The 23477-nt window shown below is 33.5% G+C and overlaps 1 protein-coding gene across 5 annotated transcripts in view; it reads right to left on the reverse strand.

Moving 5' to 3' along the window:
• The window catches only part of LOC110032219 (NHL repeat-containing protein 2), a 119131-nt gene that overhangs the window by 11332 nt on the left and 84322 nt on the right, over positions 1 to 23477 (reverse strand). For all 5 annotated transcript variants that reach the window (XM_020735774.1, XM_020735773.1, XM_020735776.1 and 2 more), the window contains exons 18-24: positions 18474 to 18538; positions 13369 to 13462; positions 13000 to 13157; positions 8304 to 8353; positions 8110 to 8234; positions 7828 to 7935; positions 5704 to 5796 (exon numbers count right to left, since the gene is read on the reverse strand). In XM_020735774.1, coding sequence (XP_020591433.1) covers positions 5704 to 5796; positions 7828 to 7935; positions 8110 to 8234; positions 8304 to 8353; positions 13000 to 13157; positions 13369 to 13462; positions 18474 to 18538 — 693 coding nt within the window. The remainder of the gene's footprint in view (positions 1 to 5703; positions 5797 to 7827; positions 7936 to 8109; positions 8235 to 8303; positions 8354 to 12999; positions 13158 to 13368; positions 13463 to 18473; positions 18539 to 23477) is intronic.

Here is a 23477-nt window from a genome sequence, read left to right on the forward strand (position 1 = left end):
ATCTCGCGCTACCTATGACAGTAAAACACTTTGTATGACTAACAATCCTTGTCACCACGGAGCTAAAAATCTTCCTCTAAGCTATCCTCTGCTCCATGTCCTCCACCTCCTTGATGACGCTCTGATCTGCGAATGTGATAACTCAGCTCGTGGGACAGTTGAAGACCGTGTTCGTAGCCATGGCACCTAAAACACCTTCTAGCGGGTACTGTACTGGAAAAATTCCCCTTTTTTGGCTTCATTTCACTCTAATTCGTAGTGTCAATACCCTGTCCGGTCTTGATAACTCTTCCCAAGTTACCTTTGTTGGTCGTGATAGTTGTAGATGACTGCCAAACTAAAGGTCGCTGCCTGAATGAAGATTGATGCATCTGCTATTTTTATTATTTTTCCACCTTCAATTCTGAATTTTGAACATCCATTGGCGAAAGTACAGTTGTAATTGCACAACATTGCTAATGCGAACTTCAGGCCCCCAAGTACTAGGCTATAGTATGTTCTTCTAGCTCAACCAACTCACACTTTATCTGCAATTGGTTAAACTGTGTTGTAAACACCTCTACTAAAAGATCTATCTCCAGCAGGCGGTGAAGTCTCAGAAACATTTCCAGACAATAATAAGGTGGAAGGTATTTCCGTTGTATAGCTTTCTTCATCTTTTCCCACTTGGTAATCTTATTACTACTTTCTCTTTTCCTTTTTATGTAAATCCCCCCCCCCCTAAAAAAAAAAACACTTTTCAACTTGATAATTATTAAATTTCACTCGCTTATCCTCTGACACATTCTTATATTCGAAGATTCGTTCAAGAGATTGCAATCGCTCAACAAATTGCAGTAAGTCAATAAACTGGATCGAGTTACATCAGTCCATTGGAACTTTACCCTTTTCCAAAGTTTTGTTAGGGGAGTCTTGCTGATGTTGAAACTCCTAATAAATCGCATATAAAATGATGACCTTGATGTTTACAGGATCCATCTGAATGTCTGCACTAAACACAATATAGCTCAAGAAACATACATGTGCTGTCAAGAAGTGACACTTTTATGTGTGAGCATATAGTTCTCTGATTGTAAAACCCCAAAGACCATTCACAGATGCAACAAGTGCTCCTCCTTAGACATATTGTATGTAAGAATATCATTAAAGTACAACACTACAAAAATATTGATGTAAACCTGTATACTTATTCATCAACCTCATGAACAAGTTGGGCACATCGGACAACCCAAAAGACATGACTGTTCACTCGTATAATCCATCCCGAGTCTTAAAAAAAATCTTCTATTCGTCTGCTATCTCATACTGATCTGGTGATATCCATTGCATAAGTTGATCTTGGAAAAGACAAAGCTCCATGCAAACGATCAAAGAGGCCATCTAGGCAAGGTAAAAGAAACTTGTATTTGAGCAAGGTATAAGAAACTTGTATCTGACAGTAATTTTTTTCATAGCTCGACTATCAAAGCACATTTTCCATGATCTGTCCTTCTTAGGCAGCATCAAGGCGAGGATAGCACATAGGCTGGTACTCATTCTCACCAATTCTCTCGAAATGAAATCTTGTATATATCATTGTAATTTCACGTACTCTGCAGGTATCAATCTGTAGGCAAGCTTGTTTGGCAACATTAATCCAGGGATGAGATCAATGGTATGTTGAATATCCTTCAGTGGGGACAACCCCTTTGGAAGTTTGTCAGAGATCACGTTTTGAAAGTTAGGTAGCAGTGGTTGCTCAAACAACTCACAGTTCATCTAAAACTAATAAAACTGTGTCGTGAACTCCACTGACAGATCTCTATACTGTAGATGACAAAGCTTCAAAAACATATCCTGACGGTAGTGAGTAGGTAAGTATTTCCTCTATATCTCCTTCCTCATCTTCTCTCATCTAGTAATCTTGTTAATTCCTTCTCTCCATTGCCTCTGCAACTTTTCCCACCATAAAAAGCGCTCGATTTTAACTTGATGGTCGCGATCTTTACCCTCCTATCTTCTGGCACTTCTTTGTACTCGAAAATTCTCTCAACTGACTGCAACCATTACGTGAAATCACCTGGATGCTTCCCTCCTTCAAACTCCTCTAGATCCACTTCACTCTAAAATCTCAATGTACAACATACGTCGCCTCCTTTCTTTCCTTCTCTGGTAATGAATTTTGAGGCATCAGGGCCGGTAAGTTTGGGTTATGACGAATGCTAGAAACCTTAGAATAGGACTAAGGTTCGGCTAGCTCTAATACCAAATCATATCGAAGTTAATCCATAACCCAATAAGGGAAGCAAATATTACTATGCAAAAGCAAATAAGATTACAATTAGTTACTCTTAAATTAGGAAAAACACGGCAAAAACACAAATACCTTGCTAGAGCGAGATGAGAAGGTGTTGTGGATACATAAGTAGGGGTTGTAGGGCTATCTGACCGCGGGATATCAGATTGAGCAGTGGCGAGGGGACCTAGGAATGGCTACAATAGGCTGGGGGTGATGGAGAAAGTGGTGGCAGCAAGCAAGGAGAGTGTAGAAAGGGGTAGCAGTAGTTAGAAAGGTGTCGAGTGGGTGCGGCAACAGATAAGAGAAGCACAGAGAGGGCTGCAGGAAGCAAGGGGAGTAAAAAGAAAATATGTTGAGATAACCACCAGTAGCCCCTAACAAGGGAAAAGACGCTAACAATAGAAAATTGAAGCAAAAAATTGGACCATAATCAGAGAAAACAACATATATATAATAAAAGATAACTGAAAAGGGTCCCTCCCCTTCGGCTTAAACCCTAACCATGAGAAAAGGGCCGGTCGGCACCTAATCCCCTCTTTTTGAACCAGTGCAGCCTCCCCAACTGCTTTAGCAATGGGTGATCTCCTCGTCAATAAACACCGTGCAAAAAATAGGTATCAGAAAAGGCAAATAAATCTTTCACTACTATAAGAGAGGGATCAAAACAAAGCAACTATCTCTGAAGCAAGGCATTCATAGTAATCATCCAAATGGCTTCTTAGTGATACATTAGCAAGAAAATCATTTCAAGGGAGGATGAATAGAACAACGAGAAAAAGACAAAAAAAACATAACACCAAGTATCATGAATTGAGTTATAGTGATGATGACAAGATGATATTTCAAATATGTCAACTTAAAATTATTTTCAATAAAAAAACACTTTAAAAGAGAAAAAGACAAAAAAATTTAGCACCAAGTATCATGAATTGAGTGATAGAGATGATAACAAGATGATATTTCAACCTAAAAGTATTTTCAAGAAAAATTTCTTTGAAAGCAAGCTCAAATGTACATTGCAAGAAAACAATCATACTTTATAAAATAAACAAAAAACTAAGGGTTGTTTGGGATCAATTTTTGTTTTTTTTTTATCTTTTGAAAACAAAAAATAGGAACAAACATAAAAACACTGTTTGCTTATCTATTTTTTATTTTTCGGGAGAACGCTTATGTATTTAAAATACTAAAAATAGAATAAACATGTTTTTTTTTCGTAGTTAAACACTAAAAATATCCCTTTTCCTAGCCCCCCGACGCCCACCCCCACGTTGCCAGCAATCGCCGCCTAACTATCTCCTCCTCATGTCGCCGACCGCTAGTTGCCTCCCACCGCCGTCGACTCCGGCCCTCGTCTACAGCAGCCGCCAGCCCCACCCAACCGTTCACAGATAATGCTTCGTGTTGGGTGGAGCAAAGAAAACTTCATATAAGCCATGGGCGGCATAGCATAATACTGGAGCGCATATGGACCCAAAAATTTTATAAAGTGTATAAGTTTTTTCTTTAAAAAAATAAAAAATACCCAGTCAAATTTGTTTTATATTCTTTTTATCTTTAAAAACATACATATTATAACAAAACCAAATACATTTTCTAAAAAAAAAAAATAGAAAATAAAATAAAAACAAATCAGACTAAAAACAAAAACAAAAATAAAAAACATGAAGTGATCCCAAAGAGGCCCTAAATTTGTAGTTGGAAAGAAAAAAATCTAACATTTTTAAAATAAAAGCACCTTTCAAATAAAGTTTTTTTATAGGGTAAAAGTGGAAGGAAAATAATCCAAAAGCATAAAAAGACGTCAAAAGCAATATATGCTGATTTAGTTAATGAGAATGCATTAAAAAATCATCTAATCAAAAGAAAGTAAAATTTGTTCTTAATGGTGATTGGTGATCAATCTAGAGTTAAAATAAGATGACATTTATGAAGATCTTTTTGTTACAATAATTGAAATGGATGCAATTTTAATGACTTTGTAAAAAAATTATCACATTTGGAAAAAAAAAACATGCCTATTTAAATTTATGTTAAACTAAGCCTGGAATATAGTTGTAATATGCTAAAAAAAACCTATAAATAATAAAGATTCTTCGTATTATAAACTACGAGGATTTGGAACCAAAGTTAAGTATTTGAGTAGTTTAACTGAACAGAATTTTATATTCATACAATTCATGGATCATCTGACACTAGGAAAACATCATATTTTAGGACTGATGCACAAACGCATGCTAGATGTATATTTGGTAGTAGAATGGAACACATATCTAAACATTGAAAAGTTTGAACTGCAATTTAAATCCCCCAGTATTCATGGATTTTTAGAGACACGTATGCACAAATGATTAAAACTCATTCTATTAATTCTATACGTGAATTCTTGCATAGCTTCGCCATGGGGACCAATGGGAGGGATGACAGTTGAACAATGAATGTCCAAAATATTAACAAAAACATCATATATTATTCACTTAGCTAGAACAAAAGGAAGGCGAATATGCTTCATTAGGAGACAATTCTAATAGAAAAATAACTTAATACATCAACCTTTTCAGATTTCGCAATGGTCTTTATGTATGTCATTTTAATTATAACATTTTGAGTGTTCGACAAAAAACAAGTTATTGGTGATTAAGTGTTGCATTAATAAAAATATTAAAGTTAAATAAGTGGTATAAAAATAAATAATTAGCACTTATTTAAGATAGATGAAGGAAAAAATCTTAAATATTACTGACAAGTACAAATGAGGGCAAACAAAACAGCATACCTAGACGGTAAAAAAGAAAGCTTGTGGCTAGAATTTATGCTAAGTATTAGTAAGAAAAGAGTCAACATCTTAGTCAATGCTTGCTAAGACAATTGATGGAGGATTTATGAAACTGACTCCAAATAAATTGATAAGACTAATGTTGACTTTGATGGAAAATGTGATCCCATATTAAGCAACAAATAGATGTGATAAAAGTATTCTCTGCACATTTTTAGCTTCAAAAATGAAGCAAGTTTGCAGTGCAAAGCAAAGTGAACAGCATTTCAACAAAAGTATTAATATCTATTCACTCCTTGTGAAAACAAAACCATGGAAATTCAAAAATAACATAAAAATATTCTCACCAAGCCTTAATTGATGTAAATACTTGTACACAACAAAAACTAAGGGCTTATTTCTCCAAGCTGTTCACAAGGAAGTTACATTAAAAGCATAAAACGATACTAAATCATGTTCAGATGATTAAAAAATGAAAAGACTAATTGAATGTAAAAAATCACAGAAAAAGGTTTGACAAACGGTTATACAAGCACATAGTATTAACAAGCCATGTTCGAGTTCCCTTGAGACGGATAATCTAAAAAAATCACCTATTAGAATGAATAAATAAAATAATAATAATAATAAAAACATATCCAGTCCTTACCTGGGCTGACAGACCAGGGCCATCCTTAAACCCAGCATGTCCTGTCCCAGCTAATGTTACAACTTTCTTAGTTAATGGGTCCAGCTTCTTTATCTGTCAACCAAAAGAGAGTACAAAGTTTTATAATCACAAAAAAATTGCATTTCAGATGGAAGAAATAGATAATAGATTTTAGCATAATTGAAATGCAAGATCTGTGTATCCATCGCCATCAATTTTCAGAAGCCCAAATGCCATAGAAATACAAAATATCATGTAAGGAAAGCTGTCGCACACTGCATGCAAATTATTTACTAGTGAGGATATGGAATCACAGTCATGGTTATCATGATCATATCAATTATAATGATAAAGAATTGATGATAAATTAACTTAAGTTCCTACCTTCGATTCAAACGGAATGCTATTCTTAAAAACGAAAGGAAAAGTCAAAAACATTGCTGAATTCCATGAACGCTGTAACTTAATAACAAAGTCACTAATTAATACTTGCTAAATGTTTATAGCAGAATTCTTTCTAGAAATTTATTTGGGATTGGTAATTCAAAAATTGATCAATATAAAAGGATGCTTCAATATGTTAAGCAAAAGTAGTTTTTTTTCAAGACAGGCTTCGAATAGTGCAGGTCCTGACCAAATATTCTATTCAAAATTGACGTTCCATCGACTTTTTTTTAACATTTCACTCTACATTCTACTAATAAGCAACCCACAACCTTCTGCTTTCCCCTATGTCTCCTGAAGAAGATTAGCATAGCATATAGTAATTTTCAAAAAGGACTGGAAATTAAGGAAAACCTCTGTTTTTTTTGTAACTCAGGCACACAACCATATGAGCTAAACCTTGAGCTCAATATCTTATTATTGGAAATAAAACACCTAACCACCAGGCATAGTGAGCTACAAAAGACTAAAATACTTCATTGCTCATCAATTTCTCTTAAAAAAACTATTAGTTACACTAACCATCATTAAGAAAATCTCTCATGTTTGTTGCTCTTTATTTCAACCACATCCTCCACTATTTTCATTCTTTAAGAACACAGTCTGCAAGGAAGCTGGTAGATGCTACAACTGACCAATAGAATAGTCCTTCAGAATAGTTAATAAATTAATTGAAGAACAAAAGGCTTTTATTGCATCCTTATTTCATATTTTGAAATTTGAAAGTTAAATTATATACTTTTTAAATTTTAAAATTAACACGTCTATATTGAATTATGAGTTTTATTAGTCAGTTAAGTGTGCATTTACATGCTTACAACATCTAATTTTATAGACGACTTATTTGTTAACTTCTTAAATTTGTTGATTTGTTCTTCTTATATTCCTAGTAAATTAGATATTCATACTCCTAAGGTTGGAGGCAAATGAAATTTTTGCCTAACTCTTTCCTTCATATGTTTTGCATCTCTCCCTCTCTATTTCTTCCTATTTTCTTGTTTTTTCTTATGATAAATTGAATTGAATTTCTTTTATTTTTTCATAATTTGGTTCTTTTTACACAGAATCTTAATCAATTGGTTATGTTTATGATTTTAATTTTAAAAATATTAATTTTTTAGTGGGTGGCCCAAATTCTACTATCGGAATTAGATATTATCTGATAGATGTTTGGACAGCAAGAGGTAGATAGTTGCTTGAGATTAATAGAGTACATTCCCGAAAAATAGTTTTTTAACCTCCCAAAAAATTTTTTTTTTTTTTTTTTTTTTTTTTTTTTTTTTTTGTATAAAAAATGTTGCACATAGCTTAGAGCTGCATTGCATACATTTACGTTGGAAATACTAAACAAAGAAAATGATGTCTCAACTTTACAACATCCTTAAAATTAAATGATTTTATAACCTAAGGTGGATAAAAAATCACAACAATAGTTGCTTTTTTGACGTGCCAAAACAAGTCAAGATTTTTAATATCTTTGCTACTTGGATGTGAAAACTGCTAGCTAGAATGTAGAATGGAGTCGAGTGTATTAGGAGATTTCAGCATTCTCCTAGGTGTTGGTTCATTCATACAAATATGCATTGCATAATAAATACTTATTACAGCATAGTTTAGGTTCAACTTATGTTGGGCATAAATTGTTTAATGACCGTAAGAAAATACAACAATAATTTATACCTTGTGATTATATGAATCCGCTATATAAACTTGACCATCACACCCGCAGAAGAGACCCATAGGATGTTGAAAAAGTGCATCGGAACCAACTCCATCAAGATCGCCAAACTACCACAAAAACGTGATGCATGAATGTAGATTTCACAAAAGTCATGATTATTCATAAAACCAACCATAAATGTTAGTGATAGTGCACAGTAGATATTAATGCTGCAGCATTAAAATGAGTAAGTCAATAAATTTTTTCTTTCCATAGGCAACTAATTGACTCAAATACAATACCCTGAATAAATTATCAGAAAATATTGGATCTCCTCCTGCTGACAGGCTTGCTGCTCCTGTTTTCAGGTCAACAGCTCGAATGGAACTGCTCTCGCTATCAGCTACATAAAGTACCTGAGACCTTACTGTAGATAATTTTATTTAAGCTGCGCTTGAAACTAATATTATCATATGAAGAAAATAGAAAATAATACCAGGAGAAAGTGATATCCCAGAAGGTTGTGCGAAGGATGTGCTCGAAGAACTGCATCGACATAAAAAGGTAAAATCATTAGGGGAAAATTAGCTAGCCAGGAACTTTAACAAAACTGAACCTCTTCATCATTCTAGGACAACCATAAACTATCTCAACAGAAAACTGGCCAGGAATTAATTTGTTATGAGAACATCCAGAGCAAAAGGAGTAACTAAACTAAAAGCAGAATATTGATTGGCTTGAATTAAATTCATATAAACTTATCCATCAAATTTTCAGAATAACCTTTAATTAGAATGTGTAGCAGCATGTATGTGAATATGTAGAAGCACGTATGCATATATGCATGCATGTATGTACGGGTGTGTGTGTGTGTTTGTCAATAATAAACATAATAGACATGGGCACAGCACGGTTGGCTGAATTTATCGCCAAGACCATTTTTGATTTAAAGCCCTCAAAAGAAAGTGATAATGTCATTCAATTATGTTACCCAATTAGATTATACAATATAAAATCTAACCACCTGAAATATAATTATTAAGACCAATAAAATGTGTAGAAGCATTAAAATATTTTTCATTCAACTAACTATAGAGCTTCTCAGAAATATCACAGTTTATTTGCATAATATCAAGAACTTCTATCATTAACATGCATGATCATCGTTCTATAGCTTATATCAAAATAAAGAGTGATTGATCAAAATCTGATCTTCACACAAGCTCGACTTAGTGTTTCCCTTGAAATGTTGAATTTATGTAGTTAAATTTTATTCTTACATAACTTATATTGTGGTGATAATTTTAATAAAGAAAAAATATATATTTTATATTAATAATTAATTAAATATAAAAATGTGTCTATGGTATGCGTGTTCTATTTTTTTCAATTATGTTGTGTCCCTGTATCACATTGTCTCTAGTCCGTGTTCCCGTATCTGTGTCTGTGCTTCATAGTCTGCAATATAAGCTAGTACCAAGTACCATGCATGTAATAGAATTAGCATGAAAATTTTTAAAAACTAGAAGTTAGTTGAAAGCATGAAGTTGTCAGTATTTAAGGAAGAGAGTGTTAGAACTGAAGAGAATTGATTAATTAGAATAAAGCTGAATGGTAAGAAATGCCTGCCACTAGGCAGGTATCATTGGATCTATTCGTGATAAAATGAGAGGCAGTGTGTTGTTGAAAAAGCAAGCACCTCGTAAAGTTTAAGGCAGATCTAAAGAGCAAATTACTTGGAATGAGTAAGCAAGTGTTCAAGGATTAGATTCCCTTCCTCTGCAAGACAAGCAAACCAAGATAGTTTATAAATTTAAATTAACAAGCAATGTTAATAATACAATACGTGGCTGAATTTATATTGTTATCAACATATAGATTCCAAAGCTGATTAGTACATCAAGAGAAAAATGCTATGAATTTTTTAGAAGGCCAAGAGATCAATGCATTAGCCAGTAATTTTATTACGCATCATGGATTCTGTTGAGTTAGTGAAAAGTTCAAGACTATTAGAGCATGATACGACTACAGTGAGATAAAAATAAGAAAATAACAGCAATAAAAGAACAATTGATAAGCAGGTGGTCAATTCGAGAAAAAAAAATGTTTAGGGGTAACAATAACAGCAGGAAATCCAATATGCTACTACAACTAATGCATATGTAGAAAACGACCTTTAGGAAAATGCTGAATAAACTTCAGGAAATGCCATCTTTATGGGGAGCAAACATATGAAAAAAAGAATTGTTAAGAATTAAGGTGCGAAGATAGGGAATTCGGAGGCCAAAGCAGCCTCAATGTAGAAGGCCTGCTATGGATAAATCATTAAAAAAGAAAAAAGAAGAATCGTCACTAGAAAATAAGAGCAATATCAAAACAAGTATTTGCTCTGACATCTCAGGAAGTCAAGGAATATTAAGTTGTGAAAGACATTATTAGCATTTTAAATATTGCTAATAAGACATTATTAGATTATGGAGAATCATATTCTTTATTGTATAAAATGTTCCTGGTTCATATATGAAAGCAGTATCCGTACAAGTATTTTCTCTTACATCTCAGGAAGTCAAGGAATTTCAGAAGTGAAAGGATTGGCATTTTAAATATTGCTTAAAGAGCTTCTGAAGAGTCATATTCTTAATTTTCTAAAATGTTCTCTGCTAAACAATATCTACAACCAATTCATTTACCGCTTGGACTATATATTATGCTCCTTGTTGACACTATATTAACAGGTACAGCATTTAAGTTTGAATTGATTTTACACCACTTGCTGGGTTAGATATAACTTTGCATATAACTTGGCAAGTTAAATATAATGTTTCCATTGAGTACAGATAGAAAAGTTTGATTTGCCCAATGACGAGAAATTTTAAATGTGACAAAGAGGTAAATTTTTCTCTTATAAGGTTTATGGAGGCGAACAAAAGCACAAAATTAGTGTAATAAAATTTTTTACCAAACTAAAAGCAGTCAAAGAGGTAGCTAGTGATATAAGTGTTCTTGTGGTGAAGAATATATTGATGTTTTGCCGGAGGAGCTTGATGGTTTCCCACCAAAAAGAGAGGTTATGTTTACAATAAATGTTTAGCATGATACAATGCCAATTGTCAAAAAACCTTATAGGATGGCTCATAGAAAATTGCAAGTGATAAATAGTCGATTATTAGAATTGATTGAAAAAAAATCATTAGACTAAATACATCTTCCTAGAGAACTGTTTTATTTATCACAAAGAATGATGATAAAATAAAATTATGAATAAATTATAGAGTGTTGAAAAGGATACAAAGTATCCTCTTTCATTAATTAAACCAATTAGGATAAGCTTTAGCTACAGTTGATTTAAGATATGAGTATCATCAAGTTAGGGCGAAGGACAGCAATAATGCAAAGACTAATTGGAACATGATATGGGCATTAAGAATTACTTGTGATGCATTTGGACCAACAAATGTCTTAGCAGTGTTCATGAATCTGATTAAAAAAAGAAAGTTCAAATTTTATCTAAAGCAAAATGCCTTAGCAGTGTTCATGATTATGATGAAAAAAAGTTCAAGTTTTATCCAAAGCAAATTATAATAATATTTATTGATAATATATTTATCTACTATAAGAGTGATGATGATCATGGTAGTCTTTTAAAGAACAATTTGTGTTCACAAAAGAAGCATAAATTGTTTGTCAAATTTTTTTAAACGAATTTTTGAATTATTATGTTATTAAAACACATCATCGCTGGTGAATGTATATCTGTTGATTTAAAAAAAAATGATAGCAATGATAGAATAGCCATGACTAACTAGTGTAACTGAGATTCAAAAATTTCAAGATTACATGGATATTATAAGAGATTATTGAAAGAATTTTCATAACTTGCTTTGCTTCGATCTAGGTTTAGCCAAAAAAAAAAATTGCTAAATTTTATTAGATTGGTGAATGTGAGCAAAATTTTCAGAAGCTTAAAAGGTATGTGACATCTACGATAATTTTCACAATTTCATTTAGAACTAAAGAACTTTCAATTTACAGTGATAATTCTTTAAAAAGTTTGGGATCTATTTTAATGGATAATAGAAAGATTAATAAATATACTTCCAAACAATTGAAACCCTGTGAATTGAATAACCACATAATTAGAGTTGGCAGCAACCAACACATAATTTAGAGTTGGAATAAGTAATATTTTCTATTAAAATTTAGAAACAATATCCATATGAGATCAAGTGTAAATAATTCACAGATTATCACAAGTTGTGTCAATTTGTCATGCTAATTTAGTTGAAAATTTGACAAAGATATTGGTAATAGAAAGTATTCATATGGAGGGGTGATCAAGTTTAGCACTAAATAGAATTCAATACAATATTCCATCCACAAATAGACATAATTATTCAAGTGTTACAGAATAACTTAAGGATATGTGCTTTGAATTTTTAAGTAGATCGAAAGATCACATTTCATAAGTAGAATTTGATTATAATAATAGCTATTAATCCAACATTATAATGGCATATGAAGTACTATAATACAAAAATACAGAGCATTTCTAAGTTGGGTTGAGATTGGAGAGAAATAACTAATGATTCTACAGCTAGTTTATCAAATACACCCATTTCATGATGGCGCTCTTGCTCAACATCAATACTTACATACACAACCTTTTTATATAAGGATTTAGTTTCCATTTAACGATGAATCTTTTGTAAGCATGAAAACATCAGGAAAAAAAATACAGAAAACTTCCAAAAAAACATTTCCAAGTACATCCCCCTACATAATAAGAACAATCTCCATTCCCAAAAAGATATATTTGGATGTTGATCTGCAGCACATTGGACAATCTTTGTGAACTGTTCTTCAACAAATTTCTAGTCAACATATAAAATTGATATCCCACTTTTAAGAAGACTAGCACAAAACTTAGAGAAGAAAATAAAATCCAAACAAAAAATAAACAAACAAAAGAGCATAATAGAATGTTGAGTGAATATCAAGAGACAAGTAAAGATAAAAAACCTAGATCTGATGAAAAAGAAATCAAAATGCCTGAAGTCCGTTTTGTAACAACATTCATAACCAAAAGAGACTGGATTATAAAAATTTAAAAGACAAAACACATAGTCCATCAAAGAAATTATTGGGGCATAACAATTTCATTCTTGAAGTGGCTTATGGCTGAGAAACAATACCTTGAACCATTTAAGTTCCTCTCAAAACCATCACCACTAAAAGCTCTAGTAGTTCCATCAGATATATTGTGCTCCCAAATTTGATGCTGTCCAGCCATTGCTATATAAACTATCTCATTCACAGCATCATAGCATAAATCCCATGGAGAATTAAGCACCTGAGAAGCTACCGTTCAGTAAGCCATTTATAGCACACCAAATGAAAATTCAAGATTGTAATTCTTAATAAGGAGATAGCAAAATCAAGTTATTTGAATTAGATGCAGAATATGCATGCAATGATGATCATGGGGTTTGGCGGATCTCCTATTTCATGCAGGAAAGCAAACTACAGAATAGTGGAATGAGTGATTGTTTGGGACATCTTACCTGAGATCCTCCTTTTCCTCCACCACTGTAATCAGAACCTTTGGTTCCATCTCCTGCAATAGTTCTCACAGTTTCGTTGACAAAATTAATTTCCCTGAATGAAAATAAGGATTATATTTCACGACTCATGCACTTAAAAAAAAATTATATTGCATCTACAATCTTGAAAATTACAATCTAGTTCTGCAAATCTTATGATTTGAAAAACAAAACTAGATCAAAAGAAAGCATGTAATAGAATCATAAAAGTTTCAGTACCAACAAGGGTTTGAGGGACTGAACAGTAAGGAAATCATCTTTACTTGCAACACAAATCATCAATATCAGTTATAAGCAGTGGCCTAAGTTAAAAAGCAGCGACTTTAAGTAAAAAAAATGAGAAAATTTGAAGCTTGAAAATGGTCGGTAGCATTGGACATTTATGTCCTATAGATGCAGCATATAGTCTGAGTATATGGATGATAATATCATTAAGTTCTACACTTATCTTAATGCTAAATGTCCATTTGTAATTTGTGATTGGTAGAAGAATAAAAAAAAATGTATGAAAAACAATATCCCAAATACACTTTAAATTCCCATCAATAGACTGTGTGCTGGCAAAAAAAATACCCTTGTAAATAAGTTTTTAAATAGATAAAATCCCAAAAATCAATGAAGGCATTCAAATGTATGAAAGCTCTAATCATCACAGAAAACATTATGCTATCATATTCCATAACTATGCACTAAAAAAGGTGGATCAGAAACAAAAAAATTATTATTATCACTGCCTAAAGTTATCATCCACTTCTCGCAGCAAGAAAATTCTAAGCTCATCTTGCTTTTAGTTTATACGGTATTCTAATCTCAGAGTTAGGCATTCAACTCATTTATTAGAGCACATGCAGACAAATGGTGTGTTTTAAAGGGGATGCACACTTTTTTATGTTATTCCATGTTTTTCAAAGCATTGTATTTAAATGAAAAATTGCCTTCAAAGCACATACCAAACATAGAGTTCTCTAAGCCTGCTTGTTTGTGCAAATTTTGTTACTGGAATGCATGGATAATTAATTTTAAGCTTTAAATATTGCATTTTGCTCTATTGCATTTATGTTGTGGGTCACGTTGCAAATGCTCCTAAATTAGAATTTTCATTATGCTTAAGCCATTGACAATTTATTTGCATTTAACCAATAGCTTGTTCAATATTGAATGCTAGGTTAGAAAGTCTTTCCCATGCATGTATACAGGTTATTAAACACTGATCCTACTAAATGCACTTACCATTAAACACTGATCCTACTAAATGCACTTACCTTTAGAGTCCAAATCGTACTCCAGCTCATAGATGTTCTATTGTGGCACCTCTAAGAATGCTCAATTAAGCCCAAGTCCTTACGAGTTATTTCAAAGCCAATGTAGCATAGTCCAAGTGTCCATCAGAGAGTCATTTTCAACATATTTGATGCAATTGATACTGCATTTTGAGAGTTCATCGCCGCAATCTCATCCTCATTTTTACATGTATTTTAAGTTGGGTTTGCATCCATAAAGTCCATTTTATTTTGTTCTATTTGAGTCCCATCAATATAAATTTCAATAATACCCGGTATCTCCCCTGAATAGAAAATATTTAAGAGGACTAGGTCTGCCCGTTACACTTAAGAAAGTGTGCAAAGTAAATGCTTAACAAACTTTGATCGGGGTATCTTTAAACCCATCATTCTAAGAAAACTGAGCATATTCCTTCAGCTCATATACAAAAAATGTATACAAAAGTACTGTATTTGAATTTCCCCAATATATCAGAGCAATGTACAAAAGCAGTTGTGTTTGGTGTTGTGGTCTCCTCTGTCATTTATGTTAAGCATGCAAAATGGCGTCAACTTTGAGGAGACGATGAAGCAACAACAAATATGCACAACTTTTTTCCTTTAATACTTTTTTATACTTATGTCTAATGAGTGGAGAAGAGTTATGGGTTCCTATTTTTAAGAATAAGGGGTTGCACAAAAGTGTGCAAATTTTAAAGGAATTAAGTTAATTTGTCATACACTAAAATTATGAGAGAGAGGAACTGAACATGGGTTACGACGTGATACGAAAATTTCTCAAAACCCGTTTGAATTCATTCTGGGCAAATATACCATGAAAGCTATACATTTATGGAGAGGTTTGATAGAAAACTATAAAGGGAAAAACAAGGATCAACATATAATTTTTGTTGATTTAGAAAATAAGCTTATGATAAAGTTCGAAGAGAATTACTGTGGAGAGTTCTAGAAAAAAATATTGCATATATCGAGTCATTCAAGAAATGTATACTAAAGTTGTTACTTTTGTTCGAACACAGAGGATTGACCCACGTGTGATTACATCAGGGATTGGCTTTAAGCCCTTATCTTTTTGTTTTAGTTATGGATGCTCTTACTTGACATTTACAGGAGGATGAACCATGGTGTACGCTTTTTGCAGATGACATCCTTCATGTGGATAAGACTAGAGAGAGTACAAAAAACTTGAAATATGAATGTCAACCTTAAAGATTAAAGGCTTTCATTTAAGTAGATCCAATACTGAATATATGGAATGTAATTTTAGTAATAGTAGATCTAGTGACAAAGTTGTAACAATGGGTGATCAAAATATTAAAAGAAGTGAATGTTTCATATATCTCGGGTCTACTGTTCAAAGTGATGGGGATATAGATGGGGATGCTATTAGTAGAATTAAAGTTGGATGGTTGAAGTGGATGGATACATGAGACGTATTATGTAATAGATAAGTACAACTTAGACTTAAACAAAAATTTTATAATATGTAGGTGAGAACCGCGATGGTTTATGGCACAGAATGTTGGCCTATAAAAGAGAAGCATAAAAATAAGTTCAGTGTTGATGAAATAAGAATGCTAGGTGGATGCGTAGTTTTACACTAAGAGATAAAATGTGAGACGAATATATCCATGAAAGGGTTAGAGCAGCTCCAGTTGCAAACAAGATAAAAGTGAGTCACCTTAGATGGTTTAGTAACAATATATGTCGACCATCTGATGACCCTATTAAAAGAGTAGATGTTTTACATTAGGCATGTACAAAGAAAGGTGGAGGCAGGCCTAAAAAGTCTTAAACATGTTGTATAAAGAATTAATCTTAATTTATTAAATTTAAATGAAAATATGACACTCAATGAGACACAATGAAGAAAACAATAGTCATGTAGCCGACTCCACTTCATGGGATAAAAGCTAGATGTTGCTGTTCTTGTATATATTTCTGTTTTTTTTATTATTATTATTATTTTCTTAAACAATCCCGATTTTTCTTTCTTCTTTTCTTTTTTTTTATTAGGTATGTTGGTATAGAAAATTAAATGAAATAAGGGTTAGAGGCAAAGAAAAGATGAGATGTAGAAATGAAAAGACAGGCATAGTGAGAGTGAAATACATGGAGAAATTACAAAGGAGTGGATGAAAGAAAAAGAGTTAAAGAAAGAAAGAAGTTGTTTAGTAGTAGGATTTAAAAAAGATTTAACTTTTACCATACTTAATAGCAAAAATCATAACTTAAAATCCTAATGAATCTTAACCCCACTAGCCAATTGCTTCTGACTTTTTTGTCATCAAGGGTCACTAGGGAAGGAGATGCATGAGCTGGAGTGCAGGATGGCATAGAAGGAGAAACTTTGAGCAGAATGGAGAATAAGAAACATGAAGTCGTGGGGTTTAAATTCCACGTTGACAATGATACCTCTTCTATCATAGGTCTGTCGATGTTTTCAATAGCGAGCACCCTTCATCTTTTCCTGTTGCTTTATTGTGAAGGTTTGCAAGTATGAACGGATGGAAAAGAAGATGAGGGAGACCAAAGATAGAGCTCAGATAGCTGAGAAATATATTGAGGATAGACATGGGTATAGAGTTAAGAGTGTGCTCTCATGCAGTAGAGGGTGAGACCGAGGAGAAGAGAAGCGAGAGATAAGACAAACATGGAGTGCGTGTGTTAAAAAAATGGGAGACGAGGGAAAAATTTTTCATCAGAATTTCTTCTCATTTTTGGGGCATTTACATAGCACATAATTCTTATGTATTTATATATATCACACCTAAACTTTCATATTTACATATATAGTACTCAAGTTTTTAATATCACATAAAAAATAGTACTATTATAACTTTTTAAAAGTGGAAAATACCTCTTTATGCATAGATTTTAAAAGCCAAAGTGCTATATAAATATGAAAGTTTAGATAAGAATTCTGAGTTGTGTTTGTAAATCTCTCTTGATTTTTTAGCTGAGCATTTGTAGTAGGATTAGATGTGGCAGCAGTTAAAGGAATAGGGTGCCAAACTTATGATATATGGAAATTTACTGATTTTCTTTTTAAATGGTATAATAAAATTATATATAATCCAATAAAAAATATAATTTTTGTTCCTATAGATTTTTCTTCATTGTTTTATTCAGGTGTTCCTTCAATTAGCATTCAATCTTTCTAATTTTTCTTGCGAGTGATCTGGGCAAAATAGATGACATTTTTAACTATTATGTAACATTCTAGACATGCCAATACAATCCAATTTATGAAATAAGTGATAATGTTCTATTTGGCATCACTTTTGTTTCTTTTTTTAAAATATGTTTAGTTGGCATATTTTTTATATATTTTTATATTTCATTTTAAAAATAAACCAACTTATTTTTAAAAAGCACTCATACTTTGAGTGTTTTAAAAAAAAAAAACTAACTCAAACAAACATAGCTTAATTTAAATTAAATATTAAAAAAAATAATAATAACAATAATAATAGTAAATGAAAAACAAAATAAAATTGATCCCAAACAAACTTTTGTGAATTTCAATTGAATTTCAATACCTTTGAGATATTTCGTGTCAAGCAGCATGACACTGCCCCTATTATTTGTTATTTCGTTGAACAACTTTTTTCCAAACTTGAGGTTAATACCATTCAAGATATCTTGCACTGGGAGATAATCAAAAATAAAACCATAATAATTTAAAGTGTAAGTAAATAGACATGTTAAACACCTCCATGCCTTCTGTGTAGATATACTATAGGATAATAAGCAAATAGAACAAACAACAAAAGCACTTCATACCTCAAAGCATGGTTTTCAGTGTCTGCAACATATAACGTGTTTTTCTTCGGATTGTAGGCAAGACCCTGAGAGGATACAAAATTTAAGACTACAGATCAGTAATTAAGGAAACAAACTGTGATCGGGATAAAGGCACAGGTGAAGAAATTATTAGCAGATCTAGAATATTTGTTTCAATAAATACAAGAAAATTAATGTATCCTCAAAAATAATATTAGCAATCAAAAAAATAAACTTCAGCAGAATACATTTCCAGAAATTACATTTTTCAAAATCTTTGGCCAGGATTTCCTATATGCAAGGGATAGGGAATTCTTTGTACAATGCAACCCTTCAGAATAGATTCTCACCAGAATTCAATGTCAAAGCTATTATAAGTATAAAGTTCCTCAGTAATGATAGCAATCCAAAGCTGGACAAATTAAAAATATTCTGAAAGGCAAATTCTTTCAGTAAATAACTGTAAGTTTGTTGCTTCTCAATCATGTGACTAAAAATAAAAATAAAGGGATAATTACATACAGACCACCCAAGTAATCTTTTTGAACTACCAAACCGATGCATTTACATGTGCCACAATCAAACTATTGAGAATTTGATAGAATTGAAAATTATGGGTTTGGGTTTTAGCATGAATTTTAATAATTGAGTGAGGATTTGAAAATTGGATGAAAGATGGTGGTTGATTTGTAAATAGCTAGTTTCGGGTGGTCTATATGAAATTGCCTCAAGAATAAAACGCTATTTGGCTCCAAGTATTCCTAGTATAATGCAAATGAAATTTATGCCTTCTGAAATTTCGGTATTTGTCATGAAAAAGAATCCAATGTAAAATTTCAATCTATTTAGATTTCTCTCTAAATCAATTTCAATGCATTTGCAATTCAATCAATTGAGCGAATTTCAAAAACAGCTTTTGTCTGAAGCATGCTAGTACCGCCACAGATCATCCTCTGCAACCGCCATCACTGGCCACTCCCTTAGCTACCCTTATCGTTTGTTGTTTGTCATTACTACCCACAAGCCATTATCAGTCCTCTTCCATCGTCAACTACAGCCACCACCTTTACCATTGGCCAACACCACCACAATAGTTGTCATCTATACTACTGGCTAACAACATCACCCGTCGCCAACATTATCGCCACCAATCATTATCACAAGTATTTAAAATACTTTGCAATCAATCAAACACCCAAAAGGAATACAGTTAATTTTTTTTTACAAACATTCAAATATTAATAAAGTATTACAAATACAAGATTTTAGTTTTACATTATATTTGCAATTGTCTAAAATTTCAATTACTTGCTAAGTGATGCAATCTGTCATATAAATTTCATGCTCACCAAAAACAATTGTTGTATTTCCTGAAATATTAATAAATTGCTAATAGAACTCAACTCGATAAGTAGATTTGATATCACAACTAGAATATCTACAGAGCAATGTGTAAGGGAAGTCCAGACAGAATTACTTAACGGCATTAAAAAAACCCCACGTGGTATCAATATGAGGCACCAGCAAGGGCATCCAACCATTGTTCAACAATCTAGGCGCTCAAGTTTCACAAGAAGTTTGCCTTTTTCTTTCCATGAAGATGCAATGGCTAACAATCAATCTTCTAAGAGCTTGATATGTGTGTATGTGAGATTGAATGCATGTATCTTCTGTATTACATGGATACTAGAGTATCCAAATTCATATCAATATCACCATCATCATCATCATAAGCCTTTTTCTATGTATTTGAGGCCAGTTCTACAAATCCTCATTATTCATTCGTACTAAATAAGCACCTATGGGCTTCCCATTTAGCACATTTAATAAAAATTCATGAATTGTACCAAGTTAATATTTTAGAAGGCGGATTAAATATATTATAAGGCACTACCGAGAGAGATTTTGTCATAATTTTGGGCTTTATAATTAAGTTCAATGTTTCTAATTAGCGCAACCTCTATAATTAAGTATTGATCTCAATCATGAGACAACTTCCAAGTGAAACAATTTTATAAAGAAAAAATATATCCCCACTAGTTTAATGTGTATATTCGAGAAATGATGACCAACACAATTAAGAGCTATCATTCTGCCATTTCAAGTTATCATAATCCCTAATCTACTTGTCAACAAAGACCTGACCTAAACATATTATCATTACCAAAAATCATATTAGCTTTCATCCAAGGGGACCGTTTAGAGTTATAATGGCTATTTTGTCATGGAGGCAAATTTAAGCTAACCTTAGCTAACATAGAGCGAACAATTTTGGGCTGATATTGGTTAACATAAAGCTCTATGCCTCGTTAGATGCACCTTATATTTCACAAGTTATAAACAAAGCGTCATTGAGGATTATCTAAGATTTGATTGAGATAAGTCAACTTATCATAAGGCACATGCAACATCGCTACTAGAAACATATGTTTTAGAGTGATCATATGGATAGTGTGGCATGACATTAGCTATATTTGAGCTCTCATCAAGTTTAAATATTTCAATTTGATAAATTGATAAGTTTAACTGTGGGTTAACTGGTTGACTACTATTAACTTATAGCATACAATTTAATGCTTAAGAATTTTGGGTTTCATGTTTGTTTTATATTATATTTTGGTGTATCAAGAATTCTGCTTGAAGCTATTTATTTGAAAAATTGAGGCCATTTAATGATAATTTCCTCCAAATAAAATTTATTGTCATCATGATCATCACAAGGAAGTGACACGGGTGTCTCCCGCTCGGGAGCAGGACATGGGGCTCCAACACATAAGTGTGCAAGGTGCCTGCTCGCCTGGACCAATAAAGTCTAAGCTTTTTAATTTAGTAAAGTGTAGGCCGACCCTCGGGCCCATTGATTTTTCATGAGTTTTATTTGAGACAGCAGCTAGCATATCTCTTTTATTAGCGAGGGCTATATCTAAGAGTTTTGGGAGGTGCTTCGGCTATATCTCACTCGCAAGATGGTGATTATCCTTCCTATCATCCCCACGTCGCTTTCAGCCGTCTTTCATTGTTGTAGCCACCCCCGAACAGCCAACTGTTGTTGCTTCTCTACAGTTTTCCTATCTTCTAGCCACTGTCATCAGCGTTTCAGCTTGTTGCTGCCCTACTGAATAGCGAGGAGTTATTGTCCTTGCCCGTTCCAGCACCTCAGCCATCCCTACCACTTGCTATTATCGTTACCCTGCCATCCAAGCCATTCCTACCAACTGTCAACCCTCACAGCTGCCCCAAACCCCTCTACTTGTTGTTGTCCTGCCCAAACAACAAAGTACTGTTGTTTGACCTGTTGTCCCTTGTTGTCCACCTGCCTCCTTGCTGCACCACCCAAACTCGGATATCATTTGGTATCAGAATTAGTCAAACACTAGTCTTGTCCTAGAGTTTTTAGCCTCCTCCCATATCACCCCACCCTCCAAAAATTTCTTGTTGCCTCCACCCTACACACCTCCTTCCACCTATACACACACGAAACCCTAACCACGCCCCTCAAGGGGACGATTGCCAAAATCTAATCAAGAATCTACTATAGACGACATTAAATAGGTACTCCGCCAAGTGCTATATTAGCTCGATGCCATTGAGGAAAGAACCTAGGGCAAAATTTGCGTCGACGGTAATAGAGAAATCCGCGAAAGAGAGCAAGATAAACCGTTGAATCTCATCTGTAAGGATGATTCCAATAGAGGAGAAGACGAAAAATAACGCTTTGAGGTACAGTATCGGCGGAGGCCTCGAGCTAAAGTGTCTGTTGGAAGACATAGATAGGAGGTGCCACTTGGAGGATGCAAAGATGGATGCACGTTAGAGGATACAAATATGAAATGTTTATTAGAGGATACAGAAATGAAGTGTCTGTTAGAAGATACAGACTGTTACATCGATTGGAGGATATAAAAATATCGGAATGAAAGTGGACCTACCGGACATAGAGGGGAGAACGAATTCAGATGATTTCCTTGAGTGGATGCAAACTATTGAACAAACATTTGAATGCAAGGATGTGCCTGATTAAGGAAGAGTGAAACTCGTTGCATCAAAAAGAAGAAGAATACATTTTTTGTGGTAGGAGAACTAGAAGAGGGAGAGACATACAAAAAGATGAAAATGAAGAAGGTAATGCAGCGATACTAGCTACCCCCACACTACCGCTAATATATTTTCTTGAAGTTCCACCACTTGCAACAGAAGAGCTATTAGTGGAGTGCAGGGTAGAATTTATGCAACTTGTGTGAGCCAAACGAGACAGAATAGCATATCATAGTCAGGTACATGGGAGGCTTAAAGCCAACCATCAGCAATGTAGTCCAGTTTCAATTCTAATGAACACTGAGGTACTTGTACACCTCAGCTCCAAAAGTGGAGAGACAACAAAAGCATAGCAGGAAATCACTGCAAGTCAGATAGCCACCCATAATTGAGGAGAAGCACGTCTCAAAAAGTAGAGCAGAATGGTTAGGAGTAGAATAAAAGTACTCATAGTGAGAATAAGTCAAAGAAGAACTGCATGCCCACTACCATCCCAGCCAGGAAAAGCTTCAGATCCCATAGGTTTGGACACATCGCTTCTAATTGCTCCACTGTTGACCTCATTTTTTTGTGAGGTCTTGTCTTCTCCTCCTTAGAGCCTAGATTCTAGCTCTAGAAATTCCTATTGACCATCTTAGAAAACTAGAATTGAGACCCACCCTTTTAGAAATTCCAGCCACTTCCTATTTTTCTTTGATGTCTAACATTTATGGCACAAGACTATCGTCTTATGAACGAGCGGTTATGGGCTATTTTGTGAAGACTCAGAGGAAAAGTTTTCAATAGAACTTCAAGCCTTAGGAAGATATTCGTCACGATTTTTTCGTCACATACACACACAAAATACACAAAGTTCACGAAATTACACGAAATCGGACTTCAATTAAGCCCAAAGGACGGGCGAAAATGCGAACTTCTCCGGATGACCTCCGACGACAAATTGGACTGCGCCAATGCGTCCGGGATACC

This window comes from Phalaenopsis equestris, unplaced genomic scaffold (assembly GCF_001263595.1).
Source record: "Phalaenopsis equestris unplaced genomic scaffold, ASM126359v1 Scaffold000888, whole genome shotgun sequence".
Taxonomy (NCBI): Eukaryota; Viridiplantae; Streptophyta; class Magnoliopsida; order Asparagales; family Orchidaceae; genus Phalaenopsis; species Phalaenopsis equestris.